The 24,928-nt window shown below is 44.5% G+C and overlaps 1 protein-coding gene across 1 annotated transcript in view; it reads left to right on the top strand.

Annotated features, from left to right (window-relative positions):
- LOC145358836 (guanine nucleotide-binding protein subunit alpha-14-like) overlaps positions 1 to 13,287 on the top strand; it is a 43,376-nt gene extending 30,089 nt beyond the window's left edge. Inside the window, exons 4-7 of the mRNA XM_080213161.1 lie at positions 1,190 to 1,318; positions 3,558 to 3,687; positions 9,044 to 9,197; positions 12,155 to 13,287. Coding sequence (XP_080069287.1) covers positions 1,190 to 1,318; positions 3,558 to 3,687; positions 9,044 to 9,197; positions 12,155 to 12,342 — 601 coding nt within the window. The 3' untranslated portion in view covers positions 12,343 to 13,287. The remainder of the gene's footprint in view (positions 1 to 1,189; positions 1,319 to 3,557; positions 3,688 to 9,043; positions 9,198 to 12,154) is intronic.
- The last annotated feature ends 11,641 nt before the right edge of the window (positions 13,288 to 24,928 follow it).

The following is a 24,928-nucleotide window of genomic DNA, read 5'->3' as shown; positions in this document are numbered from 1 at the left end:
TATTAACATATTTAAATAATGGCCCAGCTTCCGAAGCACAGGTTACTCCCACCCTTCCGATATGCTGCTGTTAAGTTTGGAAGTGGACATATTCAATGCAGATTGGTATTGGGTTTCAGAGCTCTGAGATTTAACCCCTGACCATCCCCCACCAATCAGACCAATGTCCCCAACTGTGTTGGGCCCTAGATTTGGGATGCTTCATTTTCTCAGGGAGATTCCTACTTTCTCACTGCCCTTTAAGAAATCTTACCTTTCATTTCTGATGAACACTGTCTTCAGAGATGTTACCTCACCTGCTCTATAAGCTGCTTGTGTCAGGGAGAAATTGGAGCTTGCCTGGCATTATGAATTTTGGGAAGGCCAGTGGCTGTCATCAGTTGACACAATGCTGAGATTCTAATGGCTTGTGGGAACCTCATGTTCCAGTCCTGCTCCCATTTCCCAAGTTCTAAGGAACAGTGGCAATGTGAGGATGAACGTTTTTGCGTCGCAATCGGTAATACAAAGAACGAAGAAAAGTACAGTGCAGAAACAGGACCTTCAGTCCTCCAAGCCTTCACCGATCATGATGTCTGCCTATACTAAAACCACATGGACTTACAGAGTCCTTCCATCCCCATCCTATTCATGGATAGTCTAGTTGTTCCTAAATGCTGCTCTCGTACCGGCTCCCACCATTTCCCTGGACAGCACATTCCAGACATTCACCACCCTCTGTGTAATAAACTTGCCTCACACATCTCCTCTAAACATTTCCTCATGCACATTAAACCTATGCCCCCTAATGCTTGACTTTTCTATCCTAGGAAAGAGCATGTGACTATCCAGTGGAGAAACCTGCCACTTATGATCTTGTATCCTTCTCAGCTCACTGTCTTCAAGAGGAATGAAAGTGGGGATCATCAGAAAGAAATTGAATTTAACCCGAGGGAAATAAGCTTGTAAGGCTACGGGGATAAAGACGGAAGAAGTGAATGGATTGGTCTGCAATGAGCTAGCATGGACTGGGATGGGCTAAATGGCCTCTGGCTGTGCTGTAATGACTTTGACAACTTTCCTGTGATTTCCTTCATTGGAGAGTGGGCCCATCTTAATGTATATAATCGCTCTGAGATTGAGAATGTTACACCACTGCTACACATTTTAAATCCTGACTCTCACTAATCTGTTTATTATTTTTTCGCAGTTACCTGACTGACATCGACCGTATTTCAGCTAATGATTATATACCAACAAACCAAGACGTACTGAGGGTTCGAGTACCAACGACAGGCATTAATGAGTATTCATTTAATATGCATCACGTATCCTTAAGGTATGCAGAAACTATTCTGTGGGATGAGGAGAAAAGCCTCAAGTCATTGGGTAGATATGTTCCTGGCTCAATGCTGTCCACAGAATTAACTCTTCAATCACACCGATTTGTTTCTTAAGAGGAGTGAATAGAGGAAAATACACCCCCCAGCCCCGAGCTGGCCAATGTTTCAAGAACTGGAAGCATTTATTGTGCAACAATGAAGTTATATTTTAATTCTCATTTTTCAGAGTGGGCACTGGCCACTCCCACTGTAATTAAACTGTACTTTGCAAAGAGCTTGACATCCAGCCCAGCAATGTAACTTTTAACTTTATTTCCGTTGACCTGGAGGTTGTATTTCCTCTCGCTTTCATTCCCCTTCCTCCTCACTCGCTCATGCATTCTCCTTCATTTCATAGAATCCCTACAGTGCAGAAGGAGGCCATTTGGCCCATCGAGTGTACACCAACCACAATCCCACCCAGGCCCTATCCCCATAACCCCATGCATTTACCCCAGCTAGACCCCCTGACACTAAGGGGCAATTTAGCATGGCCAATCCACCTAACCCACACATCTTTGGACTGTGGGAAGAAACTGGAGCACCCGAAGGAAACCCATGCAGACATGGAGAGAATGTGCAAACGCCACACAGACAGTGACCTAAGCCAGGAATGGAATCCAGGTCCCTGACACTGTGAGGAAGCAGTGCTAACCACTGTGCCGCCCTTTCTCTGCTTCCCACCTTGTTGACCCAGCTTTCTCTCTCTCTCTGCTACCTCATTCACAATCTTCACTCATTATACTTGTCCTTCCATCCCTCACAATCTTCTCTTACTGCCTCTCTGACTCAACCTCTCTTTATCTCGTATTCCTTCCTTTCCTCCCTCATTCTCTCTGCTTCCTTCTCTTCTCCTCATTTCCTGTTCTCCCCCCTACCCCCACTTTCTAGACTCTGTTATACTTTCATTGATCACACAGGGAGCAGAAGGCATAACATGACCAGACTGCGTAAGGACATCATAGGAGAAGCAATCACACAGCAGGGCATTGACAAATCCTGGTAGCCGTAATTAATAAGCTTGTAAGAAATGGGGACTGTGGTAGGCCATTCAGCTCATTGAGCCTGTTCTGCTGTTCAATAAGATCTGGGCTGATCTGATTGTGGGCCTGAACCCCACTTTCCGCTTGTTCCCCACAACCTTTAACTCCCTTCCTGATCATAAATCTGTCTAACTCGACTTTGAATATATTTAAAACCCACCCAGTGACTGTGGAGGACAGCTCCACACAATAACGTCAGTAGTTTTTGAGTGAACATTGGGGTTGAGGGTCTCTGCTCTTTTTAAAGATGTGAAACATTTCATCGGCCCGGTTACTCTCGGGACAGGAATATTTTATAATCAAAGAAGCACAGACTGTTTTACATCCAGCGAGAAGGGTTCATTACTGGAACTGAAAGGATTAATAAGATCAGGAAGTTAGGATCAAATCCATGATTTTTTTTGTCCATGTGTTTTGCAGGGTGGAAAGTCAGAGCTGCCAGTCTGTGATTTTCCGACCTGTGCTTCCTGAATTCATTGGGAATGTCCCATCACGGAATCAGGCTTCCTGGCTGGTCCCAGGCCATCTGCGATCCACAATTAAACTTGCATCAAATTAACTCTTGGATTTATGTTAGTGAATATTGGATAAGAATGATAGAACCCCTACAGTAGAGAAGGAGGCCATTCAGCCCATCGAGTCTGCACTGACAACAATCCCATCCAGGTCCTATTCCCACAATCCCATTTGCCTTGCTAATTCCCCTGACACTAGGGTTAATTTATCTTGGCCAATTAACCCAACCCACACATCTTTGGACAGTGAGGGGAAACCCACGCAGACATGGGAAGAAAATGTAAACTCCCGACAGTGACCCAAGACCAGAATTGAATCTGGGTCCCTGGCGCTGTGAAGCAGCAGTGCCAACCACTGTGCCACCGTGCTGTCAGTGGTTCCACTCAATCTGACTAGAGCCACAAAGCGGAAATTAAGGAGAACTGAACATACAGAGGATTATCAGCCAACAAAGTATTCTATAGACTCACATCTAATCCTGTGGTTTGCGCCTATCTTTGAAAGGGAATGTTAACTTGCATGTATTTCATTTAGAATGATATTTAATCATTGGTAAACTTGTCTGTATAGTCAGCAATTGTTATTCCTGATTGGATCAGTGGTCTTTGAGGTTTCTAAGTCCTTCTCTAACTCCTAGGTTGGTGGATGTTGGAGGACAGAAGTCTGAAAGGAGGAAATGGATCCATTGCTTTGAGAGTGTTGTGTCCGTTATTTTCCTGGCTTCTCTCAGCGAATATGATCAAGTCCTGGAAGAGAGCGAGAATGAGGTAAGATTGATGAGAATCATTTAACATTTGGAATTCCTGCCCTGAAGTCAACTGTTCATAGACTTCCACTTCCTTATTGAACTACCTGACCATACCAGGAGGTAGGGTGGAAGCTTTGGAGAGGATACAGAAAAAATTTACAAGGATGTTTCTTGGTATGGAGGGCATTAGCTATGAGGAGAGGTTGGAGAAACTTGGTTTGTTCCCACTGGAACCATGGAGGTTGAGAGAAGACCTGATAGAAGTCTATAAGATAGTGAGGGGCATGGACAGAGTGGATTGTCAGAAGCTTTTTCCCAGGGTGGAAATGTTAATTACTAGGGGGACAGGTTTAAGGTGAGAAGGGCAAGATTTGAAGGAGATGTACGAGGCAAGTTTTTTTACACAATGTGTGCTGGGTGCCTGGAACTCATTGTTGGGCACAGTAGCACAGTGGGTTAGCACTGCTGCTTCACAGCTCCAGGCTCCTGGGTTCGATTCGCAGCTTGGGTCACTGTCTGTGTGGAGTTTGCACATTCTCCTCGTGTCTGCGTGGGTTTCCTCTGGGTGCTCCAGTTTCCTCCCACAGTCCAAAGATGTGCAGCTTAGGTTGATTGGCTGTGCTAAGAAGTTGCCCCTTAGTGTCCAGGGATGCGTAGGTTAGAGGATTAGTGGGTATAATATGTAGGGATCTGGGGGTAGGGCCTGGGTGGGATTGTGTTCAGTGCAGACTCAATGGGCTGAAGGGCCTCTTTCTGCACTGTAGGGTTCTATGGTTCTATGGAAATAGGAGCAGATATGAAGGTGACCTTTAAGGGGTGTCTTGACAAACACATGAATAGGATGGGAATAGAGGGATATGGTCCCCAGAAGGGTAGGGGGTTTAGTTCAGTTGGCAGCATGGGCAGTGCAGGCTTGGAGGGCCCTGTTCCTGTGCTGTAATTTTCTTTGTTCTTTTCAATTAACAATGTTTGTATTTCTAGTTGCCACTTAATAATTAGCTGGCTGACCTGTTTTTTTAAACCTAGCCAGTTTTAATTTGGAGGAAACAATACCACACTGACAATGAGTTTCAAATTCAATTAGTGTCAATTGATGCCTACCTTTGAATTACTCCTGATTTGTAATTCACTGGTTTCCTATTTATACCTCGCACAGACATGCTCGTGAAAAATGGATGCAGTTTCTGGTTATGAGCTGAGAGCAACATGACTGATCCACTAAAAGATTTTTATATCTCATACATGCCATGTGCTAATGAAGTTGCAATGCATGGGACAGACCCTCCACTTGCTTGGTAGGTATCATAGTACCCCAACAGTACAGAAGGAGGCCATTCAGCCCATCAAGTCTGTACCAACCACAATCCCACTCTGGCCCTATTCCCTTAACCCCACACATTTGCCCTGCTCGTCCCCCTGATACTAAGGGGCAATTTAGCACGGCCAATCCACCTAACCCGCACATCTTTGGACTGTGGGAGGAAACTGGAGCAAACCCACGCAGACACGGGGAGAACATGCAAACTCCACACAGACAGTGGTCCGAGGCCAGAATTGGACTTGGGACCCTGGCACTGTAATGAAGAAGTGCTAACCACTGTGCCACCGTAGCTGCAATAACGCTCGAGAAGTTTGTCAGCTTCCAGGAGATTCCCTCCGTCACTGGTGCATTATGGCAGCAGTGTGCGATATCAACAGAATATTCCGCAGCGACTCCCCAAGTCTTATACAGCATCGCTTCCCAATCCCACAACCTCCACAGCTTACAGGCACAAAGGCAGCAAGTGCATGGGAGCACCATCACATCCACGTTACACACTGCCTAACTTGGACAAATATCACCCATTCCTTTGTCGTCTCTGGATCAAAATTCTGGATGTAATGGTGTCATGGTGGCACAGTGGTTAACACTGCTGCCTTACAGCGCTAGGGACCCGGGTTTGATGCCCGGCTTCGGTCACAGCGTGGAGGTCGCACATTCTCCCCTTGTCTGCGTGGGTTTCCTCTGGGTGCTCCAGTCTCCTCCCACACTCCACTGTAGGTTAGGTGGATTGGCCTCCTTCTGCACTGTAGCGTTCCATGATTAACACCCTCACCGTGTAGACTACAGCAGCTCAAATGGAAGGTTTGGAACCCCCTCTCGAGTGCAACTAAATGTTGGCCTTGATAAACAATATCCATATTCCTCAAATGAATTTGCAAACTTAACTTTGGTGACAGGTAACAATGGGATTGTACTATTATTCAGAGGTGAATGAGTTATTCAAATACTTAACCCAAAGCAAATGTACCAATATATATTCTGCACCTTATCCTTTCCTTCTCCCCTATGTACCCTATGAACAGTATGTTTGTCTATGACAGCTTGCAAGAACAATACTTTTCACTGTATCCCAATACATGTGACAATATTAAATCAATACTACAACAGAAGTAGCTGATAAATATCCACAAAGGGAGACAGAAAAATATCCCTAGTAGCATCAATATTAGCTTTGAGCGGCGGGGGGGCGGGGGGGTGGGGGTGGTGGTGGTGGTGGTCGTGGTGGTGGTGGTAGGCTCATGGATGGACGATGAACCTGGGTTCCGAACAACACCAACATTGTGGGGTTTGGTCCTGACTTGGGACCTACTTTCTCACCCTGCCCCATTAGTAAAACTGGGGCATAAACTGTGGTTTGGTGAGTCTTAAACAATCAGAGGTGCTACCTGAAGAAGAAGGGGAGTTTGGTGAGAACTGGACACTGGGAAGGAACAGTAAAAGAAGTGAATGGAATGAGCAATACCTCTTGTGGCCGGAAGATATAACTACAATGGAGCAGGTTCACATGGGCAGTGCCCATTCTGAATGCAGGCATTGGAATTTAAAGAACAAAAACAGCCCGGGAAACAGACCCTTCGGCCCAACGAGCCCACGCTGCCATTTTAACATTACCAGTCCCCCCTCCACCCATGACCCTTATCTATGCTTATGGCATTCCACATTGAGGGAAAACTAATTTAGGGACAATTTATTACCTCCAATCAGCCTAATAGCACATCTTTGGGGTGTGGGAGGAAACCGGAGCACCCGGAGAAAACCCACGCAAGCACGGGGAGAATGCGCAAACTCCCACAGACACCGGCCCAAATCCATGTGTCTGTATAGCAAACAGTGATAGTCACTGAGCTGTCGTGTTGCCCAGCATCTGGTCCAATTTAAGCGCACACTAACGACATGAAGCACTAGGCTATTCTCGAACATCCAAGAGCAGCCCTTGTACGACCCATCGCGTGTATGCCCTTCATTGGACAACAAGGTGGACCAACTTAAAACCTGTGAATTAAAAGAGAAAAACATTAGTATCATTCCACATCCTTATACCTTACCGGGGATGTCCCAATGCTAATGAACCTTATTTAACATAAGAACATAAGAACCTAAGAAATAGGAGCAGGAGTAGGCCATCTAGCCCTTCGAGCCTGCCCCGCCATTCAATAAGATCATGGCTGATCTGTTGTGGCTCAGTTCCACATTCCCGCCCTCTCCCCATAACCCTTAATCCCCTCTCTTATCAAAAACCCATCAATCCATCAAACAATCTCCTATATCCTTCCATCTCCAACCCACTCATGTGCCTGTCTAAGTTACTCTTAAACAACTCCAGCGTGCCTGCCTCCACCACCTTACTTGGCAGAGCATTCCATACCCCCACTACCCTCTGTGTGAAAAACCTCCCTCTAATATCCGTGTTATACCTTGCCCCCCTCACCCTAAGCCCGTGGCCCCTTGTACTGTGTGTCCCTAACATAGGAAATAGCTTACCACTGTTCACTCTATCTATATCCTTCATAATCTTATATACCTCTATTAGAAACCCCCTCAGTCGCCGACTTTCAAGGGAAAACAGCCCCAATTTGCTCAATCTTTCCTCATACCCCAGTCCTTCCATACCAGGCAACATCCTGGTAAACCTCCTCTGCACTGTCTCCAGGGTCTCCACAGCCTTCCGGTAGTAAGGCGACCAAAACTGGACACAGTACTCCAAATGCGGCCTAACCAACGTTCTATACAACTGCAACATTAGACTCCAGCTCTTATATTCTATACCCCTTCCTATAAAGGCTAACATACCATAAGCTTTCTTCACAGCCTTCTCCACTTGTACTGCCACCTTCAAAGACTTGTGCACTTGCACCCCCAGGTCCTGCTGTGTTTTTATACTCTTTATAGGTTTACCCTTTATCCTATAACTCCCCCCTACATTATTCCAGCCAAAATGCATCACCTCACATTTATCAGGATTAAACTCCATTTGCCATTTATCTGCCCAATATACCAGCCTATCAATATTTCGTTGTATTGCCAGACACTGCTCCTCACTGCCTGCCAATCCAGCCATCTTAGTGTCATCTGCAAATTTGCTGATCACACCACCTACTCCCTCTTCCAAGTTTATAACATAGAAAAACTACAAGTGCTGATAAATGTAAAATTTTAAAATATAGAACGGATGATAAAGACGCGACCTTCTATCAGTCTCAGAATAGCAATATATGAAATGAAAACTGTTGTCACTGCTTTCAAGCTTTTTTCAAATGTAACATGACATGTATGCATGTTGGACAGGATAAATCAAAGCTTAATCAATAAACATGGAAAGACCAATGCAGGATAAATCAGGATTTTCAAAATGGTTAGCACTGCTGCCTCACAATGCTGGGGACTTAGGTTCGATTCCTGGCTTGGGTCACTGTCTGTGCTGGGTCTGCATATTCTCTCCCATCTCTGTGCCCCAGTTTCCTCCCACAATCCGAAAGAGGTGCTGGGTTAGGTGCATTGGCCGTGCTAAATTCTCCTTCGGTGTACCTGAACAGGCGCCGGTGTGTGGCGACTAGGGGATTTTCACAGTAACTTCATTGCAGTGTTACAGGGAGGCAATGGTCTAGTGGTATTATCGCCAGACTATTAATTCGGAAATTCAGCTAATGTTCCGGGGTCCTGGGTTCGAATCTCACCACGGCAGATGGTGGAATTTGAATTCAATAAAAAATATCTGGAATTAAGAATCTACTGATGACCATGAAACTATGGTTGAAAAAAACCCATCTGATTCACCAATGTCCTTTAGGGGAGGAAATCTACTTTCCTTACCCTGTCTGGCCTACACGTCTCTCCAGAGCCACAGCGATGTGGTTGATCTTATCTGCCCTCCAAGGAAAACTAGGGATTGGCAATAAATGGTGGCTAGCCAATGACACCCATGTCTCACAAATGAATTTTAAAAAAACTTCATTGCAGTGTTAATGTAAGCCTACTTGTGACACTAATAAAAATATAAAATTATATTTGAGAGGATTCTCAGTAATGAAATGCTGATTTTTATTTGTTGCAGAATCGAATGAGGGAAAGCCTTGGTCTCTTTCATTTTATTTTGAAGTCCAACTATTTTGATAACTCATCCATGATTCTTTTCTTGAATAAAATGGATATTTTGGAGGAGAAAGTTCTCAAGTCACATTTAGTGGACTATTTTCATGAATTTGATGGTAAGTATCTCTTTGATCTTGTTCTTTCTTCCTGACCTTGTGGGGACAAGGAAAGAATGACGACAAAATGACTTTAACAACAATAATGGAAACATTGGCTGTGGAGATAGTCACTGCTGAAAACCCTGTTACTAAAGTAAGTCTAAATTTACACATACCAATGTGAAGGTTGGTTTATTTCAGGAACTTAATGTCAGGTGAACCACAGCTGAATATAAATTCAAGGTTCCTCTACCGTGCTTCAACAATGTGGCTCAGTGCCTTGAATCTTAAAGCTTTGATTTATTGCCTCATTTTTAGAATGTTATAAATAAGAAAAGGCGATGAAAGTTTGGGACAGTTTAATTTCCTTGGCTCAGGTGTGGAAACAATAGCTTGGCGTTATAATATCTGCTTGATGTGCAACTATATATTGGATGATATGACTTGATTTATGCTGTTCTTCCTTTGCCAGTTCATGTACTTTGTGATGACACTCTTTTTTTTAAGAACAAGGGGTCCAAAAGATCTGAAATAAAATCAAAATGCTGGAAGGACTCAGATGATCTGACAGCGTCTGTAGATGCTTAGAGTCCGTATGACTCATAGAATCATACAGTGTAGAAAAGGCCCTTTAGCCCATTGAGTCTGCACTGACACACGTGAAACACCTCAACTCCCACCTAATCCTATCTGTTGGCACTTGGCCCATAGCCTTGAATATGCCAAGTACTCACCCAGATTTTTTTTAAAGGATGTGAGGCAACCCGCCTCTATTACCCTCCCAGGCAGCGCATTCCAGACTGTCACCACTGTCTGGTTTTCCCTCATATCTCCTTAAACATCCTATCCCTCACCTTGAACCTGAGTCCTCGTCACTAAGGGGATTAGTCACTCCTTATCCACTCTGTCCATGCCCCTCAGAATCTTGTATCTTGATCAGATTGCCCCTCAGTCTTCTCTGACCCTTTGAAAACAGCTCTTCTTCAGAGCTTTGAAGAGTCACATGGATTCAAAGCATTAACTCTGTTTCTCTCTCCACAGCTGCTGCCAGAACTGCTGAGTTTTCCCAGCATTTACTGATTTTCTTTCAGATTTGCAGCATCTACAGGATTTTCACTTTATTTTGGTGCAGACAACCTGCTTGTTCACCAGGTTTTCCAGATTCCTGCCAGGTTTCCTGAGGTTCACAAATGTGCTGTTCCTGGCTTGAAGGGCCAAATGGCCTGCTATCGTTCTTGTGCCCCGTAGAAGCAACATGCTTATGGGCACAGTTGTTATTATGTATTTAGTGGCACATATCTAGGGTGATACCGTGATGCCACATGTACCAGTATGTCATTGTGTGTGCACCAGTGCAAGTTGGGAATGACAAGTCTTCCTGGGATCTTTCAGGTGTGATATTAAACCGAGGGCCTGTTTGGGTGAATGCAAAAGATCCCATGTATTAGTTTATGAGGAGAGATTAAATGGAGAGATTAAATAGACAGGGTCTGTACTCGTTGGAGTTTAGAAGGCTGAGGGGGGATCTTATAGAGACATACAAGATAATGAAGGGGCTAGATAGGGTAGAGGTAGAGAGATCCTTTCCGCTTAGAAAGGAAACCAGAACTAGAGGGCACAGCCTCCAAATAAGGGGGGCGGGGTAGGGGCAGTTTAGAACAGAGTTGAGGAGGAACTTCTTCTCTCAGAGGGTGGTGAATCTCTGGAATTCTCCTCTGATGGAGGCTACCTCGCTGAATATGTTTAAGCCATGGGTAGAAAGGTTTCTGATAGACAAGGAGATTAAGGGTTATGGGGAGAAAGCGGGAAAGTGGAACTGATCCACTTCAGATCAGCCATGATCTTATTGAATGGCGGGGCAGGCTCGAAGGGCTAGATGGCCTACTCCTGCTCCTATTTCTTATGTTCTTATCAGTGAAGGGCAGGGGAGCTATTCCTGTTGTTCTGACCATTATTTATCCCCCAGTCAAGATCACAAAAAAAATTATTTGATTGTCATCACTGTTAAGACCCAGACCAAAGACACCAAAGTATTTTGTGAAGTTAGCCCAAGCCCTGAGCTTTACATTTGATTTTGGCACAGGTGAGCATATGGTGTTTCACTCCAGGTATGATTCAAGTGACCCACTAGGAAGCTTTTATCAAACAAAGTTTTTTTTAAGAACACAGTTAAAATATAACAAGAGAATTTGCATAACTTTTATCAGTTACAAGACTTAAGCGTGACACAGTTTAACTCCTAACAACTAGCTATCTCTGTTGTTCTGAGTTAAACACTATCTCAGACATACACCTTTCTTCAGGCTTAACACATAAACAAGTATGTTCATGTGATGCTGGATTTTCAGCTTTGTAGCACATATGGACAGAAATTCAAGTCAGCTGTCTGTTGAGAAGGATATATCCTCAAAACAGCCAAACCTCAGAGAGGTAAACCCAGTCTCTAGCAACTTCCAACACAGCAATATTTAAGAAACAAAAAATCCAACTCCAGAGGGAAAAGACCACTGTTACTTCTCTCAGCTTCAAGCTGATTCTGAAAATGAAACTAAAACTGAATGCTCTGTGAAAAATAGCTGTCCCTCAGTCACATGACCTGACTTGTAAATCATCCTCAAATCAAGCTCTACTCAGCAATCCCAAGGTTCCATTAAAACCACAGAACACTGCATTAGTTCAGATTAAAATCAATATTATGTCAATTACACTACTCCAGTAACAATAAAGGACACCAGCTACAGACAACATGGTGTCGACAAAACATCTTGCAGAGAAACAAGGAAACAAGATTAAAATACATTTCTTAAAGGCACAGTACCATCACACCACGTTGCTTTTTGTTGGAATTTGCTGAGAGAATATTGGCTACAGTGTTTCATAACACATCACAAGTACCTCATTAGCTGTAAAGTGCTTTGAGATGTATAGTGGCCATGAAAAGAGGTTTATAAGTACAAGTCTTTCTTTGTCTTCAGGCGCTAGAAGAAATGCAGAGGATGCCAAGAAGTTTATCCTAGAGATGTACCTGAGGCAAGTTGAGGATGGGAGAAAAATTTACTCGCACTTCACCTGTGCCACGGACACAGATAATATCCGCAAAGTCTACACGGCTGTCAGGGATACAGTCTTGTTTGGGATCCTTCGAGACCTGGATTTACTGTAGAGAGACATGAGGAAATCCCAACAAGGAATGAGCTGAAGAGTGTTTTATCCTTGGTGAAGATGCTGACTTTAAGCTTCCCTACTCAAGCTCACTAAGAATGCAAAATTCCTTAAAGACCACATGGACATCTATCAAGGATCAGCCCTTGCATCACTGGTTTGATTTTGGCGCTACGTGCTCTTCAAAGCTTTCTGGAAACATTTCCTCGGTTACACTAACATGGAGCTGTGCACAGCTCTCCTGGAAGTGCTGAGAATTGGCAAAACCTCCGCAGATCATCAACCAAGGAGGGATGGTCAGATGATGAATCAACTATTCTAGATTCATGTTTTCTGAGGAGTTTTTGTTCAATGATTATGACAATCTAAAATTTGCTTTTCCAAGTTGGGTAGCTTCATTGCTTTACTTATTCAGGAAAATAAAAGGCTTTTGCAGAGTTGCTGACTGATCCCAGACTCAGGGCGAAAGTGAGATAAGTACAGGGGAGGCCATTAACCTGGTTTACGAGAGCGATGGGAACATTCCATGCCAGGGAATGTCATTCACAAGGTGCAGGCTTTTGTGCTCTTTTCCTGTTGTTGCATCTTCAGTTAAATTCTCATCTTCCTTTGTGAAGAACTGAAGTGACGACCAATATGATTCCAGTTGATACGAACTGAATGATGAGGTGTTGCGGCGCAAGTGCTTTGAAATATGTCAGATCTTGTTTCTGGACCAGTGACGGAAAGTGAAGCCAGTTCCCGAGGCTGCTTAAAATTTTCAGCTGGCATTGTTTTCCCTGCTTCTCTTCTGCATTGTCAGCTCACACACTCCAGTGGGCACAGTGGCGAACACTGCTGTCTCACAGCGCCAAGGACCTGGGTTCCATTCTCGGCTTGGGTCACTGTCTGTGCGGATGCTGCACGTTCTCCCCATGTCTGCGTGGGTTTCCTCCCACAGTCAGAAAGACATAAGAACATAAGAACATAAGAAATAGGAGCAGGAGTAGGCCATCTAGCCCTTCGAGCCTGCCCCGCCATTCAATAAGATCATGGCTGATCTGTCGTGGCTCAGTTCCACTTTCCCGCCCTCTCCCCATAACCCTTAATCCCCTCTCTTATCAAGAACCCATCAACCCGCTTCTTAAAAATATTTAGCGAGGCAGCCTCCACCACTTCAACGGGCAGAGAATTCCAGAGATTCACCACCCTTTGAGTGAAGAAGTTCCTCCTCAACTCCGTTCTAAACCGCCTCCCCTTTATCTTGAGGCTGTGCCCCCTAGTCCTACTGTCTTTTTTGAGCGGGAAGAGTCTCTCCACCTCTATCCTATCCATCCCATTCATCATCTTATACGTCTCAATGAGATCTCCCCTCATTCTTCTAAGACGTGCTGGTTAGGTGCATCAGCTATGCTGAATTCTCCCTCAATGTACCTGAACAGGCGCCAGAGATTTTTTTTATTCATTCACAGAACATGGGCATCATTGGCTGGCCAGCATTTATTGTTCATCCCCAGTTCCCCTTGAAGGACAGTTGAGAGTCAACCACATTACTGTGGCTCTGGAGTCACATATAGGCCAGACCAGATAAGAATGGCAGATTTCCTTCTCCAAAGAACACTAGTGAACCAGATGGGTTTTTAAGACAACAGTGGTTTCATGGTCATCAGTAGATTCTTAATTCCAGATTTTTTAATTTGAATTTAAATTCCATCATTTGCCATGGTGGGATTTGAACTCGGGTTCCTAGAACATTAATTGAGTTTCTAGTGATCACACCACTGGATCATCACATCCTTCAAGTGTGGCAATTTAGGGATTTTTACAGTAACTTCACTGCAGTAAAGTTTATTTATTATTTATTGTTACAAATAGGCTTGCATTAACAATGAAATTACTGTGAAAATCCCTTAGTAGCCACACTCTTACACCTGTTTGGGCACACTGAGGGAGAATTTAACATGGCCAATGCACCAACCGGCACATTTTTGGACTGTGGGAGGAAACCGGAGCATCTGGAGGAAACCCACGCAGACACAAGGAGAACATGCAGACTCCACACAGACAGTGACCCAAGCTGGGAATTGAACACGAGCCCCTGGCGCTGTGAGGCAGCAGTGCCAACCTCTCTGCCACCCTATGTTAATGGAACTGTACTTGTGACACTAATAAATAAATTTAAAACTCCAGTTTGAGGCTGCTACAGAATCTTTCTTCATCATCAAAATGAATGGGCAGGAATGTGGAGTTGCCACATTTGGAATGTGATCAGCCACAATAGTATTAAATGGTGGCGCAGGACTGAGTGGCTAAAATGCCTACTCCTAATTCTTATGATTCCATAAATATGATTGAATAAATAACATTGTGAAATTTACTTTTGGATTTATTTTCCTCATTGCATTCTTGGATTAAAATGCAATTCCTGTGTAACTCTGGAATTGAGTCTTTCCAAATTCTATTGTCAGCGAATCGTTGATTTTTGGACCATGTGGTAACTGAAGACCTGGGCCAGAATCTCACGGCCATTCACACCGGTGAGATTTCCCCACTACAGTGAACGGAGATCTGGCCAGGCGCCAAATTCACCAGCTTCTTTACAGCAAGAGCGTGGTGTGAACGGTTGCTAAGATTACTTGATTACTTCATCTGAATAAAATTACCGAAGCTACAATATATTTAAGAGTATCCACGTTAAAAAGAAAATCGAGTTTTGGTAGTTCACAAATATTTTATGGGTTAGTTTCACTCTTTCTTCCACAATCCCTTAAAACTTCCCCCAATCCTCCTTTCCTCTTTCAATTTTCAGAAATTTAAAACCCAACTTTGCAGTGGCCTAATCACCAGGGCCCAATTTACTTATTTCCTATTCTTTTTATCTTTGAGAATAATTTGCACTTAGCAACTATATTTTTTCACCTTGATTTCACAGTGAAAAATAATTGGTTTGGGAAGCCCAGTCAAATTCAGTTAAACTTTAAATGAGGAACAACAATGAGGCATAAAACCTCCTTCACAGAATCACACTCGTCCCATCAAGTGATTAGCACGGCTGCCTCACAGTGCCAAGGACCCGGGTTTAATTCTGGCCTCGAGACACTGTCTGTGTGGAGTTTCCACATTCGCTCCGTGTCCACGTGGGTTTCCTCCGGGTGCTCCAGTTTCCTCCCACAGTCCAAAGATGTGCGGGTTAGATTTGATTGGCCATGCTAAATTGGCCCTGGGTGTTGGGAGACTAGGAGGGAAAATGCATGGTGTTATGGGGGATCAGGCCTGAGTGGGATTGTCAGTGCTGGCTTAATGGGCTGAATGGCCTCACTCTGCACTGTGGGGATTCTGTAATTCTAAGTCTGCACTGACTTGTTAAAAAAGCATTCTACCTACTCCTACTCCTCTGCCTCAGCTCAGTAATTTTCCACATCCTCTCTTTTCAGATAGCAATCCAATTTCCATTAGAGTACCTCGATCAAATCTGCCTCCACCACTCTCAGGATGTTTGTTCTAGACTGCACCCACCCTCTGGGAGAAAAGATTTTCCTCACATCTTTCCTACTCTTCATGCTGATTATTTTGAATCTATGCCATTTAGTTTTATTTGTGTTTACAGGATGTAGGTGCTGCTAGTTAGACCAGCTTTTATTGCCCACTCCTGGTTGCCCTTGAGAAGGTGGTGGCTTCTTAAGCCGCTGCTATCCCTGAGGTGTCGGTACACCCACAGTGCTGTTAGAGAGGGAATTAGAGCATTTTGACCTAGTGACGGTGAGGGAATGGTAATATATTTCCAAGTCAGGATGGCATGATTTGGAAGGGAGCTGCCACATGGTGGTGTTCCCAGGTATCTGCTGTTCTTATCCATGTGGTTGTGGGTTTGGGAGGTGCTGCCTAAGGAACCGTGGTGAGTTCCTGCATTGCATCTTGGTGTATACGGTTGCCACTGTTTGTCAGTGGTAAAGGGAATGAATGCTTGTGAAAGGGGTAACAATCAAGTGGAGTGCCTTGTCCTAGATGGTGTCAAGCTCCTAGAGTGTTGTTAGAGCTTCAATCACCCAGACAAGTGGAGAGTATTCCATTACATGCCAGATTTGTGTCTTGTGGACAGGAATTGGGAGGGGGCGATGGGGCGGTGGGGGGTGGTGGGGGGGGGGGGGGGGCAGGCGGAGGGGTGGGGACGGTCAGGAGGCGAATCATCACAGAATTCCTAACCTTTAACCTGCTCTGACTGCTACAGTATTTATATGGCTAGTTCAGTTCAGTTTCTGGTCAATGGTAACCCACAGGATGTTGACAGTGGGAGAATTCAATGATGGTAATGCCATTGAACATCGCGTTGATGTTTAGATCCTCGTCTTGGAGATGGTCATTACCTGCCACATGTCAGCCCGAGCTTGGATATTGCCCACATCTTGCTGCATTTGCACATGAACTGCTTCAGTTGTTTGAGGAATTGTGAATGATGCTGCACACTCTGAATATCTCCACTTCTAACTTTACAATGGAAGGGAGCTGATTGATGAAGCAGCTGAAGGTAGTTAGGCCCAGGACACAATCCTGAGGAATTCCTGTAGTGATGTCCTTGAGCTGAGATGATTGATCTCCAATCTTCACAATCATTTTCCTTTGTGCCAGATATGACTCCAACCAGTGGAGCATTTCCCCGATTCCCACTGACTCCAGTTTGCTAGGGCTCTGTAATGCCACTCAGTCAAATGCTGCCTTGATGTTAAAGGTTGTCACTCTCACTTCACCTCTGGAATTCAGCTCTTTTGTTCATCTTTGAACCAAGGCTGTAATGAGGTCAGGAGCTGAGTGACCCTAGCAGAACGCAAAGTGAGAATCCATGAGTAGGTTAGTGCTAAGTATGTGCCACTTGCTTGCACTGTTGCTGACCCCTTCCATCACTTTGTTGGTGATATGGGGTAGGCTAACAGGGCAATAATTGGCCAGATTGGATTTGTCTTGTTTCTTGTGTTTAGGACATACCTGGGCAATTGTCCACAGTGGTAGGTAGATACCAATGTTGTGGTTGTACTGGGACAACTTGGCTAAGGGGCAGTGAGTACTGGAGCTCAAATCCTCATAATGATGTGGAATATTGCCAGGGCCAATAGCCTTTGCAGTATCCTGTGCCTTCAGACATTTTTTGATATGACGTGGAGTGAATCAAATTGATTAAGACTGATGTGTGATGCTGGGGACTTCAGGAGAATGCAACATTTCTACCTTTCTTCAGTTCTGTAGCAGGACCATTTTGATCCAAAATATTAACCCTAATTCTCTCATCACAGAGGCTGTGTTTTTTCAGCATTTTCTGTTTTTTTAATTTCAGATTTCCAATGGACCTGTTCCTTCAGTGACAATTTCCTCTCAGTTGCAGTATGAATATTTCTCCTTTAGAGACATCACCATGCCAACCCAACTCTCAAGACTCTTCCCTTTGACCGTCCTAATACTTCTGTTCCTCCTTTTCCCCTTGGCAGCTTGATGTCTACATTTTGACTGTTGTCCTGGAAACATCTTTTGAGATATCTTCTTGCCTGTGGCAAGTGCTACAGAAATGCAAATTCTTGTTGGCAAATTGACAAATTATGCAGGAATTTGTCCAGGTAATCGTGTATCGTTCCCCAGAGAAAAGATATTTGAGGTGTAGAGGCACATGTGCAGGTCAGAGGAAGTTGCATGTGTCACATCAAGCTCAAGACGCAAGTGAACTATCATATTTTTGCTCCACTCTTTTGGAAAGATTCTTTGTGACCTGCTGACTGTCAAATTTACGATCGAAAAGCAGAATTGCCAGTAATTTAAAGATTAATCCTTGATCCGATAAAATGTTTCTTGAAATAAGCCGTACATTGGCCAAATGGGGAGTTTGTTTCTAAACTTGGCCACAGTCAGTTAGCGAATGGTATTTTGTAGCTCGTTCTATATGAGTACATGTTCCGACTTCTTGTTATTTTAGACTGGAGCCATTTTCAGCTGTCAGTTCAAATAAACTCTCATCTCCTCACTCTATGTCATGCTGCCTTGACCTCACCATCCACTATCTCACTAAAACATGCACCATGTCAAACAACAAGCACCCAGAAATTAACAAAAAGCTGGAATTTAAAGATTGGTTAAGATTAAGGTCTTGTAATTTTCATAATTGAAAGTTTATTTATTAGTGCATGACTGGGCTTACATTAATTAGTAAGTTTGCAGACGACACAAAGATTGGTAGATTTGCGGATAGCGATGAGGACCATCAGAGGATACAGCAGGATATAGGTCAGTTGGAGTCTTGAGCAGAGAAATGGCAGATGGAGTTTAATCTGGACAAACGTGAGGTAATACATTTTGGAAGAACTAAAACAGATAGGAAATATACTATAAATGGCAGAACCCTTAAGAGTATTGATAGGCAAAGAGATTTGGGTAAACAGGTATACAAGTCACTGAAGGTGGCAATGCAGGTGGAGAAGGTAGTCAAGGATGCATAAGGCATGCTTGCCTTCATCGGCTGGGGTATTGAGTTTAAAAATTGGCAAGTCATGTTGCAGCTTTATAGAACCTTAGTTAGGCCACATTTGGAATATGGTGTTCAATTCTGGTCGCCACACTATCAGAAGGATGTGGAGGCTTTGGAGAGGGTACAGAAAAGATTTACCAGAATGTTGCCTGGTATGGAGGGCATTAACTATGAGGAGAGGTTGGAGAAACTTGGTTTGTTCTCACTGGAGCGACAGAGGTTGAGGGGATACCTGACAGAAGTCTACAAGATGAGAGGCATGGACAGAATGAATAGTCAGAAGCTTTTTCCCAGGATGGAAGAGTCAGTTAGTAGGGGACATAAGGTTTAAGGTGCGAGAGGCAAGGTTGAGAGGAAATGCATGAGGCAGATTTTTTACACAGAGTAGTGGGTGCCTGGAACTCGTTGCCGGGGGAGGTAGTCGAAGTGGATACAGTTGTGACTTTTAAAGGGCATTTTGACAAGTACATAAATAGGATGGGAATAGAGGGATTTGGTCCGCAGAATGATAGGGGGTTTTAGTTAAGTTGGTTGGTGCAGGCTTGGAGAGCCAAAGGACCTGTTCCTGTGCTGTAATTTTATTGAAAATCCCCTAGTCACCACACTCTGGCACCTGTTCAGGTAGTTCAGAGACACTAAAGACCTGGGTGTTGTCCCAAAAGTTGCCAAACTGGGGATGGATCTGGATTAACTGTGGAAAGCTACACAATCAGGGACCGTTATGATCAGAGGGAGATAATGTTCTTAGAAGTATGTTTTGCTGATGATAATGATACCAATGAAGCTTAAAGAGAAATGGTGTTGTTGGATAGAATTTCTGACCTACTGAAGAATTTAGCGTGGCCAATGCACCTAACCAGCACGTCTTTCGGACTATGGGAGGAAATGGGAGCACCCAGAGAAAATCCATACAGGCACAACGAGAACGTACAGACTCCACAAAGACAGTGACTCAAGCCAGGAATCGAACCTGGGCCGCTGGCGACGTGAGGCGGCAGTGTTAACCCCTGTGAAGAGGGTGAAATTGTGGCAGGTGGATTTCAGTTTTAAATGTTAGGTCATTCAGCTTGGATCCAAATAAAGGATACTTCTACTTATTTAAATATTGAAAATCTGGAAACAATGATGGTCCCAAAAGATTAGGCGTCCCTGTAAATGGATGACTAAACTGCATGCAGGAACAGAAAAATCAAAACACTGAAGGAAGACCACAGCTGCGATGCTATGTTCAGTTCTGGAACTGCATCTTGGAAAGGATATTTCAGCCTTGGAAAGGGTGCAGTACAGATTTCTCAATGTTACCAAGATTCCAGGGAATGGATTATCGGGAAATATTCATAAACTAGTTTATACTCTCTAGATTATAGAAGATCAAGGTGACTTGATTGAGGCTTGTGGATTCTCAAAGTAATTGAAATGCTGTGGTGTGGGGGTGAGGGTCACATTTGTATGGGTGGGGGAATGCAGAAGGGTGCATAACCGCAAGATCAAAGGCAAGCCTTCGAGAGACAGTTCTTGCTGCAAAGGTAGAAGCGTGGAACTTACTCTTACAGTATCAGTATATACTTGTCCAAAAGGTTGGCGCTAACTGTTATCATAGAGTTGAAGAAGGGAAAGGGTTCATGAATTTAATGAATTTTGTACCTAGCATATATCACAAACATAACCCTTCCTCATGGCTGATCTCCTCAAGCTTATACTGTTTCTGGCATCAATATAAATTATTTATTCATGGTTTCCTTACTTGTTCATGTCTTTCATTCTTCAACTTTCATTTCCACAAAGACAGATAGTTAAATGTGAATGTTATTTCACAGACATTGCAAACCTTACCTGTTTGTACTAGCTAAATATAGTTAAACAGCTGCAGATGGTAGAGTTCGATAACAGCTATTTGACAGGCGAACTCCTGCTGGGAAGCCGTGACCACACAAGTTACTTCAACGAATAAGCTGCCGGAAAAGCTATGGATCGTGACTGTACCGATGACTGCGTCGTGACTGAAGCTGCCAGATGAACTGCGGGTCCGGGCTGAAGCCGGGGCCTACGCTGTGACTGGAGATGGAAGCGCTGCAGGTCCTGACTGATACCAGAGTTTGCATCATGACTGGTGCTAGGAACCATGATGTATATGGGTATAGTATGTTAATAATGTTTTTTTTCTTTTCATTCACAGGTTTTAAGTCGGTCCACCTCGTGTCCAACGAGGGGCATACACGCGATGGGTCGTACTGGGGCTGCTCTTGGTTGTTCGAGATTGGCCTAGTGCTTCATGTCATTAGTGTGTGCCTAAACTGGGCCAGATACTGGGCAAGACGACAGCTCAGTGACTATCACTGATTGCTGTGCAGACACATGGATTTGGGCCGGTGTCTGTGGGAGTTTGCGCATTCTCCCCGTGCTTGCGTGGGTTTTCTCCGGGTGCTCCGGTTTCCTCCCACACCCCAAAGATGTGCTGTTAGGCTGATTGGCAGGAATAAATTGTCCCTAAATCAGTTTCCCTCAATCTGGATGGCCATAAAACATTAGACAGGGGTTGTGGGTGGAGAGGTGGACTGGTGGTGTTGAGATGGCGGCGCGGGCTCGTTGGGCCGAAGGGCCTGTTTCCCGGGCTGATTTTTGTTCTTTGTTCTTTATAAATACCCACACTTATTTGTGTTCAGTGAGAAGCCTGGAAAACTGCTGTTAGGTGCCAGATCCCTTCCAAAAGCTTTTGCAATAAAACTACTGTACTTTGACTCATTAACAATCTCAGAACATAGAACATAGAACATAGAACATTACAGCGCAGAACAGGCCCTTCGGCCCACGATGTTGCGCCGACCAGCTTTTAAAAAAAAAACACTAACCCACTAATCTAAACCAATCCCATTTCGTCCATAAACCTATCCACAGAGGTGTCCTTTCACCTACAACAGAGTCATAGAGGTTTACAGCATGGAAACAGGCCCTCTGGCCCAACTGTCCATGCCGCCCAGTATTTTTGTAAAGCACCAAGGGGTTGGATGTTGAGAGGTTAGATGACCGCATTTGGAATACTGCATCCAGTTCTGGTCGCCGTACTACCAGAGGGACGTGGAGACCCTGGGGAGAGTGCAGAGGAGGTTTACCAGGATGCTGCCTGGTATGGAAGGTCTTAGCTATGAGGAGAGATTGGGCAAATCGGGGCTGTTCTCCCTGGAAAGACGGAAAATGAGGGGAGATCTAATAGAGGTGTACAAGATTATGAAGGGTATAGATAGAGTGAACAGTGGGAAGCTTCTTCCCAGGTTGGATATGAAAATCACGAGGGGCCATGGGCTTAGGGTTAGAGGGGCGAGGTATAATTCAGATGTTAGAGGGAGGCTTTTCACACAGAGGGTTGTGGGGGCCTGGAATGCACTGCCAAGTAGGGTAGCGGAGGCAGGCATGCCAGAGTTGTTTAAGGCTTACCAAGATAGGCACATGAGCGGACTAGAGATGGAGGGAGACAAAGGATTGTTCTAATTAAGGATCAAGAGCCTCAGGACGTTCCTGGGAATCAATAGATTCCTACGGGCCGATTGACATATTTTATGGCTCACCTGTCTCTTACGTTTGAGCTTCTGGGGATCTTCCGTGAATGTCTGTTTAAGCTATGTATGTTTATTGCTTTTTTTTTTACATCCATAGGTGATTTGGTCTGCCTTGTTGTCCAACAAGAGGCATACACGCGGTGGGTCATGTGAGGGCTGCTCTCGGATGTTGCTTCAAGAATTGCCTAGTGCTTCACGTGGTTAGTGTGCGCTTAAACTGGACCAACTGACAGGCAACACGACGGCTCAGTGACTATTACTGTTTGTTGTGCAGATACATAGACCTGGGTCGGATCTCCGACTTAAGTCGGTGTCTGTGGGAGTTTGCACATTCTCCCCGTGCTTGCGTGAGTTTTCTCCAGGTGCTCCGGTTTCCTCCCACACCCCAAAAACGTGCTTTTAGGCTGATTGGAGTTAACAAATTGTCCCTAAATTAGACCTCCCTTAATCTGGCGCACATATAATTCTCTAAATTTGCACACCTTTATTGTGGAGTCCAAGAGGCATAGACAAAAGTCGTAGGTAGAAGAAGGATTGGAATGAGGCACTCACTGAGTGTTAAGATGGGCGACATGGCCTGTTTCCTGTGCTTGTGTTGTTCTTTGTTCTTTATGGCCTACTGCTGTTCCAATATTAGCTGCAGATACACTGAACATTCATTAGTTGCTTAAAGGAAGATAATGGAAAAAAACTGCAAGTTTTTTTTGCAGAGTAATAGTGGTATTTAGCACAAAGAACAGTACAGCACAAGAAAAGGCCGTGCAGCCCACCAAGCCTGCGCCGACACATGATGCCTTTCTAATCTAAAAATCATCTGCCTCTACGCAGTCCATATCCCTCTATTGCCTGTCTATTTATGCATCTCTCATATCATTGTCTGTGCAGAGTCTGCACGTTCTCCCTGTGTCTGCATGGATTTCCTCTGGGTGCTCCCATTTCCTCCCACAGTCTGAAGACGTGCTGGTTAGGTGCATTGGCCATGCTAAATTCTCCAGTAGGTCAGAAATTCTGTCCAACAACACCATTTCTCTTTGAGTTTTGTTGGTATCATTATCATCAGCAAGACATACTTCTAAGAACATTATCTCCCTCTGATCATAACGGTCCTGATTGTGTATCTTTCCAGAGTTAACCCAGATCCATCCCCAGTTTGGCAACTTCTGGGACAAAACCCAGGTCTTTAGTATCCCTGAGCTACCCGAACAGGTGCCAGAGTGTGGTGACTAGGGGATTTTCACAGTAACTTCATTGCAGTGTTAACAAAGAACAAAGAAAAGTACAGCGCAGGAACAGGTCCTTCAGCCCTCTAAGCCTACACTGACTATGCTGTCCGACTTAACTAAAAGCCCCTACCATTCTGGGGACCATATCCCTCTATTCCCATCATGTACTTGTCAAGACACCCCTTAAAAGTCACATACGCTTCCATCATCTCCCCTGGCAATGAGCTCTAGGCACCCACTACTCTGTAAAAAATTTGCCTCATACATCTCCTTTAAACCTTACCCCTTAAACATGTGCCCCCTAGTAACTGGCTCTTCCACCCTGGGAAAAAGCTTCTGACTATCCATTCTGTTCATACCTCTCATAATCTTGTAGACTTTTATCAGAGCTCCCCTCAACCACCGTCGCTCCTGTGAGAGCAAACCAAGTTTCTCCAACCTCTTCTCATTGCTAATGCTCTCCATAAAAGTTGCTATTGTATCTACTTCTACCATCTCCTCTGGCAGCGCATTCCAGGCGCTTAAACAATGTAAAAAAAACTTGCCTCTCACACCTCCTGTAAACTTTCCCCCTTTTACCTTAAGCCCGTGTCCCCAAGTAATTGACCATGGGAAAGAGACCCTGACTGTACATTGTATCCGTGCCTTTCAATTTTTAAAGCTTCTATCAGGTCATCCCTCATTCAAGTAAAAAAAAGTTTATCCAATCTCTCTTCATACCTAATACTCTCCAAACCAGGCAACATCCTGGCACCCTCTCCAACTCCACATTTAGCATCTGCGTCCACACTACTGCTTAACCTGATAACAAAATTCTTTAAATTGTGGCTTATCCAGAGTTTGGAACTGAGGGAAAATTTAGCTTCGCCAATGCACCTAACCAGCATGTCTTTGGGCTTTGAGATGAAACCAGAGTACCGGGAGGAAACCTATGCAGACACAGGGAGAACATGCAAATTCCACACAGACTGACCCAAACCAGGAATCGAACCCGGGTCCCTGGCACAGTGAGGCTACAGTGCTAACCCACCGTGCCATCCAATCCTCTTAGACACAGTAGGTTTTTCAGGAAAGAAACTGGGGAATGGAGGGTGTCTGACAGGATGGAGAAGGGGAAAATTCTGAAGGTAAGAGGATTGGGGCTCAAGGAGGATAGAAAAAGGGTGTCCGAGGAATGGAGCATCAGTGAGGAGGCGGCTATTTGGCCCATCGAGTCTGCACCAATGACAATCCCACCCAGGCCCTACTCCCTTAACCCCACAAGTATTTACCTGTTATTCCCCAACATTATGGGGCAATTTACCGTGGCCAATCAACCTAACCTGC

Source organism: Carcharhinus amblyrhynchos, chromosome 26, assembly GCF_965287045.1.
Source record: "Carcharhinus amblyrhynchos chromosome 26, sCarAmb.v2.hapA, whole genome shotgun sequence".
Lineage (NCBI taxonomy): Eukaryota > Metazoa > Chordata > Chondrichthyes > Carcharhiniformes > Carcharhinidae > Carcharhinus > Carcharhinus amblyrhynchos.
Note: the sequence above shows the minus strand (reverse complement) of the source record. Positions and strands in the feature narration are given on the sequence as shown.